Below are 19,059 nucleotides of genomic sequence, written 5' to 3' on the forward strand. Positions count from 1 at the left end.
GAAAGTACAAACTGAAGAAAAGAGCATCAATGATGTTCCCATTGCAAAAGAATTTCCCGATGTATTTCCGAAAGAATTACCGGGATTATCCCCACATCGATCCGTTGAATTTCAAATAGATCTTGTACCAGGAGCTGCACCAATAGCTCGTGCTCCTTACAGACTCGCACCCAGCAAGATGAAAGAACTGCAAAGCCAATTACAAGAACTTTTAGGGCGTGGTTTCATTCGACCAAGCACATCACCGTGGGGAGCTCCTGTTTTGTTTGTCAAGAAGAAAGATGGTACATTCAGGTTGTGTATCAACTACCGAGAGTTGAACAAACTTACCATAAAGAACCGTTACCCACTACCGAGAATCGACGACTTATTTGATCAACTACAAGGCTCGTCTGTTTATTCAAAGATTGACTTACGTTCCGGGTATCATCAAATGCGGGTGAAAGAAGATGATATTCCAAAGACTGCTTTCAGAACACGTTACGGTCATTACGAGTTTATGGTCATGCCGTTTGGTTTAACTAATGCACCAGCTGTGTTCATGGACCTTATGAACCGAGTGTGTGGACCATACCTTGACAAGTTTGTCATTGTTTTCATTGATGACATACTTATTTACTCAAAGAATGACCAAGAACACGGTGAACGTTTGAGAAAGGTGTTAGAAGTATTGAGGAAGGAAGAATTGTACGCTAAGTTTTCAAAGTGTGCATTTTGGTTGGAAGAAGTTCAATTCCTCGGTCACATAGTGAACAAAGAAGGTATTAAGGTGGATCCGGCAAAGATAGAAACTGTTGAAAAGTGGGAAACCCCAAAAACTCCGAAACACATACGCCAGTTTTTAGGACTAGCTGGTTACTACAGAAGGTTCATCCAAGACTTTTCCAGAATAGCAAAACCCTTGACTGCATTAACGCATAAAGGGAAGAAATTTGAATGGAATGATAAACAAGAGAAATCGTTTCAGTTATTGAAGAAAAAGCTAACTACGGCACCTATATTGTCATTGCCTGAAGGAAATGATGATTTTGTGATTTATTGTGACGCATCAAAGCAAGGTCTCGGTTGTGTATTAATGCAACGAACGAAGGTGATTGCTTATGCGTCTAGACAATTGAAAATTCACGAACAAAATTATACGACGCATGATTTGGAATTAGGCGCGGTTGTTTTTGCATTAAAGACTTGGAGGCACTACTTATATGGGGTCAAAAGTATTATATATACCGACCACAAAAGTCTTCAACACATATTTAATCAGAAACAACTGAATATGAGGCAGCGTAGGTGGATTGAATTATTGAATGATTACGACTTTGAGATTCGTTACCACCCGGGGAAGGCAAATGTGGTAGCCGATGCCTTGAGCAGGAAGGACAGAGAACCCATTCGAGTAAAATCTATGAATATAATGATTCATAATAACCTTACTACTCAAATAAAGGAGGCGCAACAAGGAGTTTTAAAAGAGGGAAATTTAAAGGATGAAATACCCAAAGAATCGGAGAAGCATCTTAATATTCGGGAAGACGGAACCCGGTATAGGGCTGAAAGGATTTGGATACCAAAATTTGGAGATATGAGAGAAATGGTACTTAGAGAAGCTCATAAAACCAGATACTCAATACATCCTGGAACGGGGAAGATGTACAAGGATCTCAAGAAACATTTTTGGTGGCCGGGCATGAAAGCCGATGTTGCTAAATATGTAGGAGAATGTTTGACGTGTTCTAAGGTCAAAGCTGAGCATCAGAAACCATCAGGTCTACTTCAACAACCCGAAATCCCGGAATGGAAATGGGAAAACATTACCATGGATTTCATCACTAAATTGCCAAGGACTGCAAGTGGTTTTGATACTATTTGGGTAATAGTTGATCGTCTCACCAAATCAGCACACTTCCTGCCAATAAGAGAAGATGACAAGATGGAGAAGTTAGCACGACTGTATTTGAAGGAAGTCGTCTCCAGACATGGAATACCAATTTCTATTATCTCTGATAGGGATGGCAGATTTATTTCAAGATTCTGGCAGACATTACAGCAAGCATTAGGAACTCGTCTAGACATGAGTACTGCCTATCATCCACAAACTGATGGGCAGAGCGAAAGGACGATACAAACGCTTGAAGACATGCTACGAGCATGTGTTATTGATTTCGGAAACAGTTGGGATCGACATCTACCGTTAGCAGAATTTTTCTACAACAACAGCTACCATTCAAGCATTGAGATGGCGCCGTTTGAAGCACTTTATGGTAGAAAGTGCAGGTCTCTGATTTGTTGGAGTGAAGTGGGGGATAGACAGATTACGGGTCCGGAGATTATACAAGAAACTACCGAGAAGATCATCCAAATTCAACAACGGTTGAAAACCGCCCAAAGTTGACAAAAGAGCTACGCTGACATTAAAAGAAAAGATATAGAATTTAAAATTGGAGAGATGGTCATGCTTAAAGTTTCACCTTGGAAAGGCGTTGTTCGATTTGGTAAACGAGGGAAATTAAATCCAAGGTATATTGGACCATTCAAGATTATTGATCGTGTCGGACCAGTAGCTTACCGACATGAGTTACCTCAACAACTCGCGGCTGTACATAACACTTTCCACGTCTCGAATTTGAAGAAATGTTTTGCTAAAGAAGATCTCACTATTCCGTTAGATGAAATCCAAATCAACGAAAAACTCCAATTCATCGAAGAACCCGTCGAAATAATGGATCGTGAGGTTAAAAGACTTAAGCAAAACAAGATACCAATTGTTAAGGTTCGATGGAATGCTCGCAGAGGACCCGAGTTCACCTGGGAGCGTGAAGATCAGATGAAGAAGAAATACCCGCATCTATTTCCAGAAGATTCGCCAACACCTTCAACAGCTTAAAATTTCGGGACGAAATTTATTTAACGGGTAGGTACTGTAGTGACCCGAACTTTTCCATGTTTATATATATTAATTGAGATTGATATTTACATGATTAAATGTTTCCGACATGTTAAGCAATCAAACTTGTTAAGACTTGATTAATTGAAATATGTTTCATATAGACAATTGACCACCCAAGTTGACCGGTGATTCACGAACGTTAAAACTTGTAAAAACTATATGATGACATATATATGGATATATATATATATATAGTTAACATGATAATATGATAAGTAAACATATCATTAAGTATATTAACAATGAACTACATATGTAAAAACAAGACTACTAACTTAATGATTTTTAAACGAGACATATATGTAACGATTATCGTTGTAAAGACATTTAATGTATATATATCATATTAAGAGATATTCATACATGATAATATCATGATAATATAATAATTTAAAATCTCATTTGATATTATAAACATTGGGTTAACAACATTTAACAGATCGTTAACCTAAAGGTTTCAAAACAACACTTACATGTAACGACTAACGATGACTTAACGACTCAGTTAAAATGTATATACATGTAGTGTTTTAATATGTATTTATACACTTTTGAAAGACTTCAATACACTTATCAAAATACTTCTACTTAACAAAAATGCTTACAATTACATCCTCGTTCAGTTTCATCAACAATTCTACTCGTATGCACCCGTATTCGTACTCGTACAATACACAGCTTTTAGATGTATGTACTATTGGTATATACACTCCAATGATCAGCTCTTAGCAGACCATGTGAGTCACCTAACACATGTGGGAACCATCATTTGGCAACTAGCATAAAATATCTCATAAAATTACAAAAATATGAGTAATCATTCATGACTTATTTACATGAAAACAAAATTACATATCCTTTATATCTAATCCATACACCAACGACCAAAAACACCTACAAACACTTTCATTCTTCAATTTTCTTCATCTAATTGATCTCTCTCAAGTTCTATCTTCAAGTTCTAAGTGTTCTTCATATATTCTACAAGTTCTAGTTACATAAAATCAAGAATACTTTCAAGTTTGCTAGCTCACTTCCAATCTTGTAAGGTGATCATCCAACCTCAAGAAATCTTTATTTCTTACAGTAGGTTATCATTCTAATACAAGGTAATAATCATATTCAAACTTTGGTTCAATTTCTATAACTATAACAATCTTATTTCAAGTGATGATCTTACTTGAACTTGTTTTCGTGTCATGATTCTGCTTCAAGAACTTCGAGCCATCCAAGGATCCGTTGAAGCTAGATCCATTTTTCTCTTTTCCAGTAGGTTTATCCAAGGAACTTAAGGTAGTAATGATGTTCATAACATCATTCGATTCATACATATAAAGCTATCTTATTCGAAGGTTTAAACTTGTAATCACTAGAACATAGTTTAGTTAATTCTAAACTTGTTCGCAAACAAAAGTTAATCCTTCTAACTTGACTTTTAAAATCAACTAAACACATGTTCTATATCTATATGATATGCTAACTTAATGATTTAAAACCTGGAAACACGAAAAACACCGTAAAACCGGATTTACGCCGTCGTAGTAACACCGCGGGCTGTTTTGGGTTAGTTAATTAAAAACTATGATAAACTTTGATTTAAAAGTTGTTATTCTGGGAAAATGATTTTTATTATGAACATGAAACTATATCCAAAAATTATGGTTAAACTCAAAGTGGAAGTATGTTTTCTAAAATGGTCATCTAGACGTCGTTCTTTCGACTGAAATGACTACCTTTACAAAAATGACTTGTAACTTATTTTTCCGACTATAAACCTATACTTTTTCTGTTTAGATTCATAAAATAGAGTTCAATATGAAACCATAGCAATTTGATTCACTCAAAACGGATTTAAAATGAAGAAGTTATGGGTAAAACAAGATTGGATAATTTTTCTCATTTTAGCTACGTGAAAATTGGTAACAAATCTATTCCAACCATAACTTAATCAACTTGTATTGTATATTATGTAATCTTGAGATACCATAGACACGTATACAATGTTTCGACCTATCATGTCGACACATCTATATATATTTCGGAACAACCATAGACACTCTATATGTGAATGTTGGAGTTAGCTATACAGGGTTGAGGTTGATTCCAAAATATATATAGTTTGAGTTGTGATCAATACTGAGATACGTATACACTGGGTCGTGGATTGATTCAAGATAATATTTATCGATTTATTTCTGTACATCTAACTGTGGACAACTAGTTGTAGGTTACTAACGAGGACAGCTGACTTAATAAACTTAAAACATCAAAATATATTAAAAGTGTTGTAAATATATTTTGAACATACTTTGATATATATGTATATATTGTTATAGGTTCGTGAATCAACCAGTGGCCAAGTCTTACTTCTCGACGAAGTAAAAATCTGTGAAAGTGAGTTATAGTCCCACTTTTAAAATCTAATATTTTTGGGATGAGAATACATGCAGGTTTTATAAATGATTTACAAAATAGACACAAGTACGTGAAACTACATTCTATGGTTGAATTATAGAAATCGAATATGCCCCTTTTTATTAAGTCTGGTAATCTAAGAATTAGGGAACAGACACCCTAATTGACGTGAATCCTAAAGATAGATCTATTGGGCCTAACAAACCCCATCCAAAGTACCGGATGCTTTAGTACTTCGAAATTTATATCATATCCGAAGGGTGTCCTGGAATGATGGGGATATTCTTATATATGCATCTTGTTAATGTTGGTTACCAGGTGTTCACCATATGAATGATTTTTATCTCTATGTATGGGATGTGTATTGAAATATGAAATCTTGTGGTCTATTATTGTGATTTGATATATATATAGGTTAAACCTATAACTCACCAACATTTTTGTTGACGTTTTAAGCATGTTTATTCTCAGGTGATTATTAAGAGCTTCCGCTGTCGCATACTTAAATAAGGACGAGATTTGGAGTCCATGCTTGTATGATATTGTGTAAAAACTGCATTCAAGAAACTTATTTTGTTGTAACATATTTGTATTGTAAACCATTATGTAATGGTCGTGTGTAAACGGGATATTTTAGATTATCATTATTTGATGATCTACGTAAAGCTTTTTAAACCTTTATTGATGAAATAAAGGTTATGGTTTGTTTTAAAATGAATGCAGTCTTTGAAAAACGTCTCATATAGAGGTCAAAACCTCGCAACGAAATCAATTAATATGGAACGTTTTTAATCAATAAGAACGGGACATTTTAGTGAATCAGTCCACGAATCATTCCAATTTACATTTGACTCTTCATTATTATTAGGTGAGTCAATGGGACTTGTTCTAGAGGTAGACATCTATCACATAATATCAAACGCGTTAAGAGATTAATATATCACATAATATTCACATGTTAAAAATATATAGTTTCCAACAAAATTTGTTAAGCAATCATTTTTCAAGTAAACACGGTCGATGTCCAGACTCACTAATGCATCCTAACAAACTCGATAAGACACACTAATGTAAAATTCTGGTTCTCTAAGACCAACGCTCTGATACCAACTGAAATGTCCCGTTCTTATTGATTAAAAACGTTCCATATTAATTGATTTCGTTGCGAGGTTTTGACCTCTATATGAGACGTTTTTCAAAGACTGCATTCATTTTAAAACAAACCATAACCTTTATTTCATCAATAAAGGTTTAAAAAGCTTTACGTAGATTATCAAATAATGATAATCTAAAATATCCTGTTTACACACGACCATTACATAATGGTTTACAATACAAATATGTTACAACAAAATAAGTTTCTTGAATGCAGTTTTTACACAATATCATACAAACATGGACTCCAAATCTCGTCCTTATTTAAGTATGCGACAGCGGAAGCTCTTAATAATCACCTGAGAATAAACATGCTTAAAACGTCAACAAAAATGTTGGTGAGTTATAGGTTTAACCTATATATATCAAATCATAATAATAGACCACAAGATTTCATATTTCAATACACATCCCATACATAGAGATAAAAGTCATTCATATGGTGAACACCTGGTAACCGACATTAACAAGATGCATATATAAAAATATCCCCATCATTCCGGGACACCATTCGGATATGATATAAATTTCGAAGTACTAAAGCATCCGGTACTTTGGATGGGGTTTGTTAGACCCAATAGATCTATCTTTAGGATTCGCGTCAATTAGGGTGTATGTTCCCTAATTCTTAGATTGCCAGACTTAATAAAAAGGGGCATATTCGATTTCGATAATTCAACCATAGAATGTAGTTTCACGTACTTGTATCTATTTTGTAAATCATTTATAAAACCTGCATGTATTCTCATCCCAAAAATATTAGATTTTAAAAGTGGGACTATAACTCACTTTCACAGATTTTTACTTAGTCGGGAAGTAAGACTTGGCTACTGGTTGATTCACGAACCTATAACAATATATACATATATATCAAAGTATGTTCAAAATATATTTACAACACTTTTAATATATTTTGGTGTTTTAAGTTTATTAAGTCAGCTGTCCTCGTTAGTAACCTACAACTAGTTGTCCACAGTTAGATGTACAGAAATAAATCGATAAATATTATCTTGAATCAATCCACGACCCAGTGTATACGTATCTCAGTATTGATCACAACTCAAACTATATATATTTTGGAATCAACCTCAACCCTGTATAGCTAACTCCAACATTCACATATAGAGTGTCTATGGTTGTTCCGAAATATATATAGATGTGTCGACATGATAGGTCGAAACATTGTATACGTGTCTATGGTATCTCAAGATTACATAATATACAATACAAGTTGATTAAGTTATGGTTGGAATAGATTTGTTACCAATTTTCACGTAGCTAAAATGAGAAAAATTATCCAATCTTGTTTTACCCATAACTTCTTCATTTTAAATCCGTTTTGAGTGAATCAAATTGCTATGGTTTCATATTGAACTCTATTTTATGAATCTAAACAGAAAAAGTATAGGTTTATAGTCGGAAAAATAAGTTACAAGTCGTTTTTGTAAAGGTAGTCATTTCAGTCGAAAGAACGACGTCTAGATGACCATTTTAGAAAACATACTTCCACTTTGAGTTTAACCATAATTTTTGGATATAGTTTCATGTTCATAATAAAAATCATTTTCCCAGAATAACACCTTTTAAATCAAAGTTTATCATAGTTTTTAATTAACTAACCCAAAACAGCCCGCGGTGTTACTACGACGGCGTAAATCCGGTTTTACGGTGTTTTTCGTGTTTCCAGGTTTTAAATCATTAAGTTAGCATATCATATAGATATAGAACATGTGTTTAGTTGATTTTAAAAGTCAAGTTAGAAGGATTAACTTTTGTTTGCGAACAAGTTTAGAATTAACTAAACTATGTTCTAGTGATTACAAGTTTAAACCTTCGAATAAGATAGCTTTATATGTATGAATCGAATGATGTTATGAACATAATTACTACCTTAAGTCCCTTGGATAAACCTACTGGAAAAGAGAAAAATGGATCTAGCTTCAACGGATCCTTGGATGGCTCGAAGTTCTTGAAGCAGAATCATGACACGAAAACAAGTTCAAGTAAGATCATCACTTGAAATAAGATTGTTATAGTTATAGAAATTGAACCAAAGTTTGAATATGATTATTACCTTATATTAGAATGATAACCTACTGTAAGAAACAAAGATTTCTTGAGGTTGGATGATCACCTTACAAGATTGGAAGTGAGCTAGCAAACTTGAAAGTATTCTTGATTTTATGAAACTATAACTTTTGGAATTTATGAAGAACACTTAGAACTTGAAGATAGAACTTGAGAGAGATCAATTAGATGAAGAAAATTGAAGAATGAAAGTGTTTGTAGGTGTTTTTGGTTGTTGGTGTAAGGATTAGATATAAAGGATATGTAATTTTGTTTTCATGTAAATAAGTCATGAATGATTACTCATATTTTTTGTAATTTTATGAGATATTTCATGCTAGTTGCCAAATGATGGTTCCCACATGTGTTAGGTGACTCACGTGGGCTTCTAAGAGCTGATCATTGGAGTGTATATACTAATAGTACATACATCTAAAAGCTGTGTATTGTACGAGTACGAATACGGGTGCATACGAGTAGAATTGTTGATGAAACTGAACGAGGATGTAATTGTAAGCATTTTTGTTAAGTAGAAGTATTTTGATAAGTGTCTTGAAGTCTTTAAAAAGTGTATGAATACATATTAAAACACTACATGTATATACATTTTAACTGAGTCGTTAAGTCATCGTTAGTCGTTACATGTAAATGTTGTTTTGAAACCTTTAGGTTAGCGATCTTGTTGAATGTTGTTAACCCATTGTTTATTATAACAAATGAGATGTTAAATTATTATATTATCATGATATTATGATATATAATATATCTTAGTATGATGTATATACAGTTAAATGTCGTTACAACGATAATCGTTACATATATGTCTCGTTTCGAAATCATTAAGTTAGTAGTCTTATTTTTACATATGTATTTCATTGTTAATACACTTAATAATATATTTACTTATCATTTAACATAATTAACCAAGTGTATCAATATCTTAATATGATTCATATGTACCTAGTAAGACGTTGTTATAACGATAATCGTTATATATATCGTTTTCGAGTTTCTTAAATTAATAGTCTCATTTTTATGTATATAACTCATTGTTAAAATACCTAATGAGATACATACTTATAATAAAAACATGTTAACTATATATATAACCATATATATGTCATTGTATAGTTTTTACAAGTTTTAACGTTCGTGAATCACCGGTCAACTTGGGTGATCAATTGTCTATATGAAACATATTTCAATTAATCAAGTCTTAACAAGTTTGATTGCTTAACATGTTAGAAACATTTAATCATGTAAATATCAATCTCAATTAATATATATAAACATGGAAAAGTTCGGGTCACTACAACTTGGGCTACTGGAAAGGTTATTTTCAGTTAGTTCGGTTCGAGTAGATGATTTTCCGTTTAGGCCTCGTCTTAATCCGAGTTACGGTTTAGGATTTATGGCCCTCCGAGAGTCACTACACCCTATTAACGTTGTGCTGAAATTTCTGACCTACTCGCACTTAAACCGTTGCCACGGTCAAACGAAGACGAGTTAGGTTCTGGAAATTGTTCAGTGGTTAGGGGACTCATATACTGAGCCATAGCCACTGACTATGCGTCTTTTCGATTTACGTAGAGGTCGTAGCAGCTGACCGAAGTCAGCCTGTTGTTTCGATCTCTATTCTTGTCAAACTTACTTAGCTTTTATGATGATGAATGATGATGATGATGATGACACTTAAACTTATTTTATGCACTATTAGAATTTATAAAGACAACCTACTGACCTAGTAACCTTTGATTTAGGTTGACGACCTTTCGGACCGACTTACTACTTGCGTACTTTCATTACCGACTTTACCGCTTTTATCACTGTGAGTTATAGCATCCCTTTTTACTTTAACTATTTTGAGACTGAGAATACATGCGCTTTTTACAGTTTACATGTTAGGCACGAGTACTTAAACTTTATATGTGTGTGGGTTATACAACGGCATAAACATTCCCCTTAGCACGGTAACGTTTAGTCATTGGTTTTTGAACCGGTGAACGCAAATATTAGATATGGATCCATAGGGTTTGACATCCCCACTCGGGCTAGTCACTCTAGCATTTAACGGGTGTTTAATACTTCGTGAACATACGCACTCGCCAGGTGTACTTTCAGGGGGTTATAAACGTTAAGTCTAGTTACCGGGTGCCCACGGTTATGCATATACTTTTCATACTGTTTGATACGCTATTTGCAGCACTGAAATCTCGTGGCCTATCTTACGTTACTATTACAACTTAAACTATAGCTCACCAACATTCGTGTTGACTTTTTAAGCGTGTATTTCTCAGGTGCCTAGAGGTTTATTGCTTCCGCTGTTACACTTGCTGTCATGCTGTTATTGAATTGCTGTTATGGACCTACTGTACTAGTTATCCGCTGCATTACTAGAGATGTCTCAAATTATGAAACCTATGTTTTGCATTCGTAAACTTATGTTATTTTGGAACAATGGTTTGTAATAAGTCTTATGACATGTTATCTTTGTAAAACGTTATCTTTTTAATGTATGCAAATCGGTTTTCAAACAGCATATAGTTTTTGACCTTGTGATGATCCTGATGTTGATGACCCGTACACGATGGTTTTGTACGGGGCGTCACAACACTGCTCACAACTAATTCGTATTGCGTGAATATCTTTAGTCATCTTTTCCATTCGTCTCTCGAAAGCATCTAACTTTGCGGAAATGGAATCAAAGTCATGGCTAGAATCGGCTCTAGCCGCTTTAGATGATCTAACGATGTCTTTTTCTTGATGCCACTCATGTGAGTGGGAGGCTGTGTTATCAATAATTTTGTAAGCTTCAGTTGCGGTTTTCTTCATAATGGAACCACTGGCTGCTATGTCGATGTCTTTTCGTGTAGTAATGTCGCATCCTTGGTAGAATATTTATACTATTTGATAAGTGTCTAAACCATGTTGAGGACATCCTCTCAACAACTTTCTAAATCTTGTCCACGCTTCATATAAAGTTTCATTTGACTTTTGTGTGAACGTAACAATTTCTCCTTGAAGTCTCACGGCTTTAGATGCCGGAAAGAATCTTTTAAGAAATTTCTCAACTAAAACATCCCATGTATCAATCGCCCCTTCAGGTAACGATTCTAACCAATCTTTGACTTCTCCCTTTAAAGTCCAGGGAAATAATATGAGATAGATCTGTTCATCCTCAACTTCTCTGATTTTAAATAAAGTACAGATCCTATTAAAGGTACGAAGATGTTCGTTTGGATCTTCTTTTGGCGTACCACTAAATTGGCATTGATTAGTTACCATGTGTAGGATTTGTCCTTTGATTTCATAATCTGGCGCATTAATATCTGGTTGAGCAATTGCGTGATCTTGACCAGTGCGTGTAGCTCTCATTTCGTCTTCCAAACTTAGAGGTTCCTGATTTTCCATAATTGAATTTGTTAAATCTGAATCACTAGAGGATTCTGATTTAATGGTTTCTTCCTCGATAATCTCTGATTGTATAATTTGCGGTTCAGGAGGAATGATTAGTGGTTCAGGATCTCTGAATTGTCCTTGAATATCCTCCGGGTTCTCAATTGTGAGGTCGGGCTCAAAAAATGGATTATCGGAAATTTGAATTGGAGTACTTGGTCGACTAGATGACGATTCTAAAGAAAAATCAACGGCGACAATATTGGCTAGATGTCTTGATCGAGTTACAGGAGGTGAACGTATGAAAGGTGGTGAACGTTTTGCTCGGTGCATTCCCTGAATATCCTATTAGTTATAAAAATAAAAATAAAAATTATATAAGTTATCAAATTAATAGACTTTTCTGATATTGCCCACGTTTCGAATAGCCAATAGATGCAGCAGGTAGCCAGGACCCTTTAAATCGGAAGCCCACAACTCGCCACTAACAAATCCAACTATTACTACGAACCAGAGAATTTTGGATGTCTATCAATTTAACCGCTTAAAATATTTTTTCGTCGAAATTTTTGAAGATAAAATCTATGTCCTAAAAACTAGAGCGTCGAGAAATAAGAAAGAAAAAGAGTGCGTCGAAAAATGTCGAAAAATAAAAAGTCGAAAAACAATAATAAGAAAGTAGAGCATCGAAACTTAAAAGTCTAAAAACTAAATATTAAAAGTTGCGACTAAAGGTATTAAAGCTTAAAAGGAATTCTATATCCAAAACGGCAATAACTTAAATAGGCACTAAAATCTATTAAATATTAAAGTGATAAGCGACGTCGTAAAATTCTAAAACGCCTAAATCTTAATCTAAAGAAAAAGCACTTAAGGGATTTTACGGCAAAGCCTAAAAATCTAGAAATAAAAATAACTATGGCAAACTACTAAGTTACGAACTAATTACGAACGAAAAATATACAATATACGAATAAACGATTAAAAAGATATAAATATAAAAAGAAACTAAATTGATAAAAAATATAATTTTATAAAAATATTAATTTTATCTTATTATTTTATAAAAGTATTAATTTATGTAGTTAATAAAACTAATTAAATCTTAAAACTTAAAATACAAATTTAATTAAAACTAAAACTAATTAATATTAAATTAAAACCCTAATTCTAATTAATTAATAATAATAATTATTAAACCGTAACCCTAATATTAAACCGTAACCCTAATTGTTCGTACAAGGTACAGACGTGTCAGACCATACCATGCGGTCGCATGGGTTTAGAGCCTCATTCTCATGCGATCGCATGAGAGGCAGGTTCAGCTGAGATGCAGGCCAAAATCGATGCAGACTCAGTTTTGTTTATTTTTTTATTTTTTTTACTTTTTACTTTGATTTTTTTTTCTTATTTTATAGAAAATAAAATATAACTAAAACTTATAAAAAAAAAAACTTATTAGTTTTTGTAACTAAAAAAAAAACTTTTTAATTTAAACTCTTAAAAATATAGATAAATAATTTTCTTTTTTTATGTTTTATATTTTTGTTTCTTTTTAAAACTTTTATAAATATATTTTTACAAAAATAGATTAAAACTAAAATTTTTAATTATAGCGTTCTATGGCGTCCCCGGCAGCGGCGCCAAAAATACTTGATGTATGCGAGGTGTAGTACGAAATAGATTATATTTTACAACGAAATACTATTAAATACGATACAATTTACACAAGTTATTTATTTATTTATAGAATGGGATATACCTAAACCTTGCTACAACACTTATAGGCAGTGTACCTAATCGTAGAGTAGTGTAGTTTTTAGTAAGTCCGGTTCGTTCCACAGGGAGCTAACTGAGTTTAACGCTATATATGTTTTAAACTATATTTGTATCAATATATATATAAGTAATATTATTATTATTATAAAAAGGGGGTTTTACCATTTAATGATCGGTTTGTCGATTTTATGTCTTAAATCACAATTAATACCTAATGTAAAATATTAAATATAAATATAACTTAATTTAAAGCGTAAAGTAAATGATGATAAATAAAAGTACAATAATTAAAAGTGCGATAATTTAAAGTAGGATAAATAAAATGACGGTAAATAAAAGTGCGAAGAGATATAAATTAAAGGAATTATGCTTATTTAAACTTCCGTAATCATGATGTTTGACGTGTTGATTTTAATTTATTACCATGAGTTAATTGTCCTTTGTCCTAGATTATTCGATATGTCCATCTGATTTTGTCCATAATAGTCCATCGGTCATAATTATAAAGTGCGAGAGTCTTCGCCAAATTAACCTTATACCCGAAGTCAAATATTCCAACTAATTGGGGATTCAAACTGTAACAAGGTCTTAATACTTTGTTTAATGAATACACCAGGTTATAGACTGCGTGTAATCCAAGGTTTTAATACTTTGTTAACAATTACACCAATTACCCTTGAATGTAATCCACCCCTGTTTTAATGAGTCCAGTGATTATTAATCCATCCCCATGTCCGGTCAAATGAATAATTATTAGTATTTATAGATATACCGCCCACCGTACCCAGTCAAGCGTATGTGGTTATATATAAACACGTTAAATTATAAATCACTATATTAAATCAACGAGATATCATTTAATTAATATAAAGCCCATTAATAGCCCATAGTCCAATTTCCACAAGTGTCGGTCTTTTGTCCAAACCCCAATTATGGTTCAAAGCCCAATAACCCAATCTTAATATTTAGTCCAACATCACGATTAATTTGGCTTAAATAAACATAATAATAATTTAGCTACGAGACATTAATTTAAAAAGGTTGAACATAACTTACAATGAGTATTAATCGCGTAGTGTTACACAGACAGAATTTCGACTTACAAACTTAAAACATTCGTCACTATAACCTTATTATTATTAACTTAATATTAAAATTAAAATTATAATTAAAATATAAATATATATTTAGAGATAGAGAGTATCAGTTGAAGAAGGTGTCCATAAAACGTCGATCAAACTGCCTTTTTATAGCACTTAGCCTCACTGTTACAGCCATGCGATCACATGGCTTTCCTTTGCATTCTCCATGCGATCGCATGGACAGGCTGTCCAGCTCCCAAACTTGCTTAAAACGTGGGCTGCTGCGATTATTTAATATATATAATATAATTTTAGATAATTATATATATATTATATTATATTCTTGTGCAATGTTGACTTGTAATTTTAGGCCCGTTGCGTCGCACATTGATAGTTGGTTCATGTCTCGGTTCTGAATTTTCGAACGTCCTTTCGTACGATTTAATATCTTGTACTTTGCGTTTTGCGGCTCGTACTCTTGTAACTTTTAGAAGTTTCTCATCAATAATTTGAACTACTTGGATTGTACTTTGTACTTTTTAGCTTTTTGGTCGTTTGCGTCTTCAAATCGTCGAATCTGTATTTTGTCTTCACCTTTTAATATTTAAACGAATATCACTTGTAAATAGAACAATTGCAACTAAAAGCTTGTCCTTCTTGAAGGATAATGCTATTAAATATGTGTTCATTTTTAGCATTATCAATTGCGTTTAAATTTGCATTTAAAAAAGTTAAAGAAAGCATTTTTTATCAAAGAAGGATCCGTAATCCATTCACCATCCACTTGAATGCCATTAATCGTTTGTTTGGACCTCTTTTGTTTGAGTAGAGCGTGGAAATTTTTTGAATTTTCATCACCCTCAACATCCCATTTTATTCTCGATTTTTGCAAGTTATCCGCATCCTCCTCTTGTTTCAAGTTATGTAACTGTTGAGCTAAGTCACCTCGTTCCACCATTTCTGCCTCATCAATCACATTATCATCTATTTTATCATCGAGTTCACTAATTCTGTTTATAATCGTGGTCTTATTGGCATTATCACATCTTCTTTTTTCAATCATCCAAGCTTTAATGGACATTTTCAGCTCCTTCAGTTTATCATGAAAAACACGTTCATCTTCCGACCATTTATCACGGACTAATTCGTCAAAATCTGAACAAGTAAGCCAAGAGTTGTAAAATTTAAAAGGAATCGGGCCATAGTCATTTTTGTTAACCCTTGCCAACAGAGGAAAATGATCCGAGTACTCACGGTTAAGTGTATTGAGTTTAATGTCAGAAAAAATGTTAAGGCCATTGACCGACATAAATACACGATCTAACCGACTCATCTTTGATGCTTTTTTATTTACCCACGTAAACCTCCTTCCGTCTAAAGGAAGCTCCACCATCCCCGACTCATGAATAAAAGAGTTAAATGCCGATGCACCTTCATTATTAAAATTACACCCATATCTTTCACTAGCATCACAGACTTCATTCCAATCCCCAAACATCATATATTCACCAACGTTAGACCTGATAAAGTTAGCTAGTTTTGACTAGAGGTTAACCTTATCGCGCATATTGTGAGGCCCGTAAACGTTAACCATAAAGAACGTATCATCCGAATTCACCCACTTCCCCTTCATAATAACATAATTAATATCACACCAAATCTCTTCTTTGACAAAAAAATTAGGATACCAAAAGGATAAGATTCCACCCGATCTTCCTCTAGATAGACTACAAGCAAAATCAAAAGTAAAATTGCCCCACATGCTTTTAACACGAAAAGGTTCTAACCAATGCATCTTGGTCTCTTGAACGCCTAGGAAATTAACATTATTTGAATAGCATAATTCCTTTACCCGTAACCTCTTGAATCGTTTTTTAGTACTCCTTATGTTAATCGACATGAGCTTCATTGATATCTAGTTAAGACACTAATTTGATCGATAAGTTGAGCACACAAATCTTTTATTCTATCCTCATTACCCCCAACTTTTGCTGCTGCCTTTGCCATTTTATCAATGTCTTGTGAAAAGATTTTGGAAAAACCTTCGTTACCTTTGGATTGAAGAGAGCTAGGATCACCTACATGTTCACTGGAATCCCTTTCCTCCTTGTTCTTGTCATGATTAGACTCTGTTGGTGCCTGAACATGTGCTTCTTCAACCTCCTTTTCTTCAACATTGATCTTAACATCTTCCATCTTCCATCTTCACTCCTCCATCTAAATCAGCGGATTCAGATTCACTGTCAGAACCATCGTCATCATCAGTTTTAACATTCCAATTTGACGGTGTTGAAGAACGTACTGTTGCAATTTGTTTGAATTTGAATATATTGAATTGTGTAATATGGAATGAGGGGCTGAGAATGATTTTTTAAATCTTAAATTAAATTAGGAATTCAAATGAATATTTCTCTTGCCGTATTTATTTGCTAATGTTAGTTTTTATTAGTATTAATGTGAATGTGAATGTGAATGTGAATGAAAAAATTAGTCAATTTCAATTTAGGTCGTTTCTTTGTTGCTAGTATATTTATCTTAAAATTAGTTTTAGAATAATGAAAATGAAATTCGTATGGTTGTTTATTTCTTAGCTTTCAATTTCAATGGGTCCTGGGCTACTTAATATTTTCATCAATATTTATTATTCATTCTTAGGCTTTTAGCCCTTCATAATCAATGACTAGGTCGTAGTCGTCATCAACTCAGTGTCGATGCAGAAAACTTTTTCCAAATGCGATGTAGAACATTAACTTATAACTACTTAAAAAATTTGGTTGTTTTTTTAACAGCAATATTGAAGTCACTTACGGGGATCATTAAACGAGTTCCCATCACCCCGATCATATATGTTTCAAGTGTCAGTGATGTTCCACCGAATAACTGCCGTAGAACAGACTCTGCGCAGTGGCGGAACTAGGCATTTTTTCACTGGGGACAAAAAAAAAAATCAAAACCGTAGCAATTTTTTGGACAAAATATGGAGGTTTTTGGGAAAAAAAAATGAGGTTTTTAGGAAAATTATGATGGTTTTAAGGCAAAAGTTGAAGATTTTTGAGCAAAATTTGAAGATTTTGAGGCAAAAGTTGGAGAATTTGGGGCAAAATTTGAAGGTTTTGGGCAAAATATGTAGGTTTTGTGGAAAAAACAAAAATCCACTGGGGACAAAGTCGAAAACCCCAAAATTTTTACACTGAAAAAAAATCCACTATGGACGGGCGCCCCCTACCCCCAAGTAGTTTCGCCCCTGACTCTGCGTGTAGTCACCATTGGAAAGCACCCCAGAACAACTGTCATAGGACAGGCTCAGACAATGATGCCTCTAGAGGACTCCATAACCAACTACAAAGCAAATTGCATTATGAAACTTCCGGGTGAGATTCGAACTCGATATCTCACGGAACTCATAAGGGTGGTAACCACTCAGTTAAATGAAGATGGTTAAAAAGAAAATCGATTGTTAAGGCTACTGATACCAATTGCTCTGTACTGGATCTGCCCTTGTCGACGCCGCAACAACATCGATACGGTCATCTTCTTCCTTCACTGTTTAACTTGTCGTCAATAATATCTCGATCGATTGAGGTTTAACGTTAGTCAATCTATCTTTTTAAAATATCTGAATCTCAACCCTTACGATGAATATCAATTTGTAGAATCAAACATTTTCTACAAAGCTTGACGGAGGGAGTATGTCCTAAAGTAAGAGGGAAGTCGTTTCTTCACCTATGAATAAAAAAAGGTTTCCCCAACTGATCGTACAAAAGTTATATCTTATTTTATTCTAGGGTAGAGAAACTACCTCTACAAATACCTCCGCTCAAAATGAAAAAAGAAAATAGAAAATAAGAACGTACAATTTAATTTAATAACTGTCATGTAAAAAGTGAAAAAATAACTGCCATGTAAATTATGTAATATGTGTAACATGCTATATAACCAACTACACAGGCTTGCTTGAGTGGTCACTGAGTTGTCCAATGAAGCACACCACCCGGGTTCAATTCCTGACTATGCCAAATTGTTCAGAAAAAGAGTGTGACCAGAAGGTACACATAATGCGTATATCACTCGATAGCAGGTCTCCCCTTGAGGGGCTTGATTACCCGAGACTTTACCCTGTATAAGAGAGTCAATGTAGTTATTCACATATAAAGAGGTTTCTTTACTACCGAAGAAAAACATGCTATATAACCGTCATTTAGGATAAGCATATGAATATCA

The 19,059-nt window shown here is 33.6% G+C and overlaps 1 protein-coding gene and 1 non-coding gene across 2 annotated transcripts; one reads left to right on the forward strand and one right to left on the reverse strand.

Annotated features, from left to right (window-relative positions):
• The first annotated feature begins 11,501 nt into the window (after window positions 1-11,501).
• Window positions 11,502-11,608, forward strand: LOC139894775 (small nucleolar RNA R71). The gene has a single exon (XR_011775260.1). It is a non-coding gene; the product is annotated as a small nucleolar RNA R71 (small nucleolar RNA).
• Window positions 11,609-15,538: 3,930 nt separating this feature from the next.
• On the reverse strand, window positions 15,539-16,339 carry LOC139890021 (uncharacterized). Its single transcript, XM_071872927.1, has one exon. The coding sequence runs from the start codon at window positions 16,337-16,339 to the stop codon at window positions 15,539-15,541; it is 801 nt and encodes a 266-aa protein (XP_071729028.1).
• Window positions 16,340-19,059: the final 2,720 nt, after the last annotated feature.

This window comes from Rutidosis leptorrhynchoides, chromosome 2, assembly GCF_046630445.1.
Source record: "Rutidosis leptorrhynchoides isolate AG116_Rl617_1_P2 chromosome 2, CSIRO_AGI_Rlap_v1, whole genome shotgun sequence".
Classification (NCBI taxonomy): domain Eukaryota; kingdom Viridiplantae; phylum Streptophyta; class Magnoliopsida; order Asterales; family Asteraceae; genus Rutidosis; species Rutidosis leptorrhynchoides.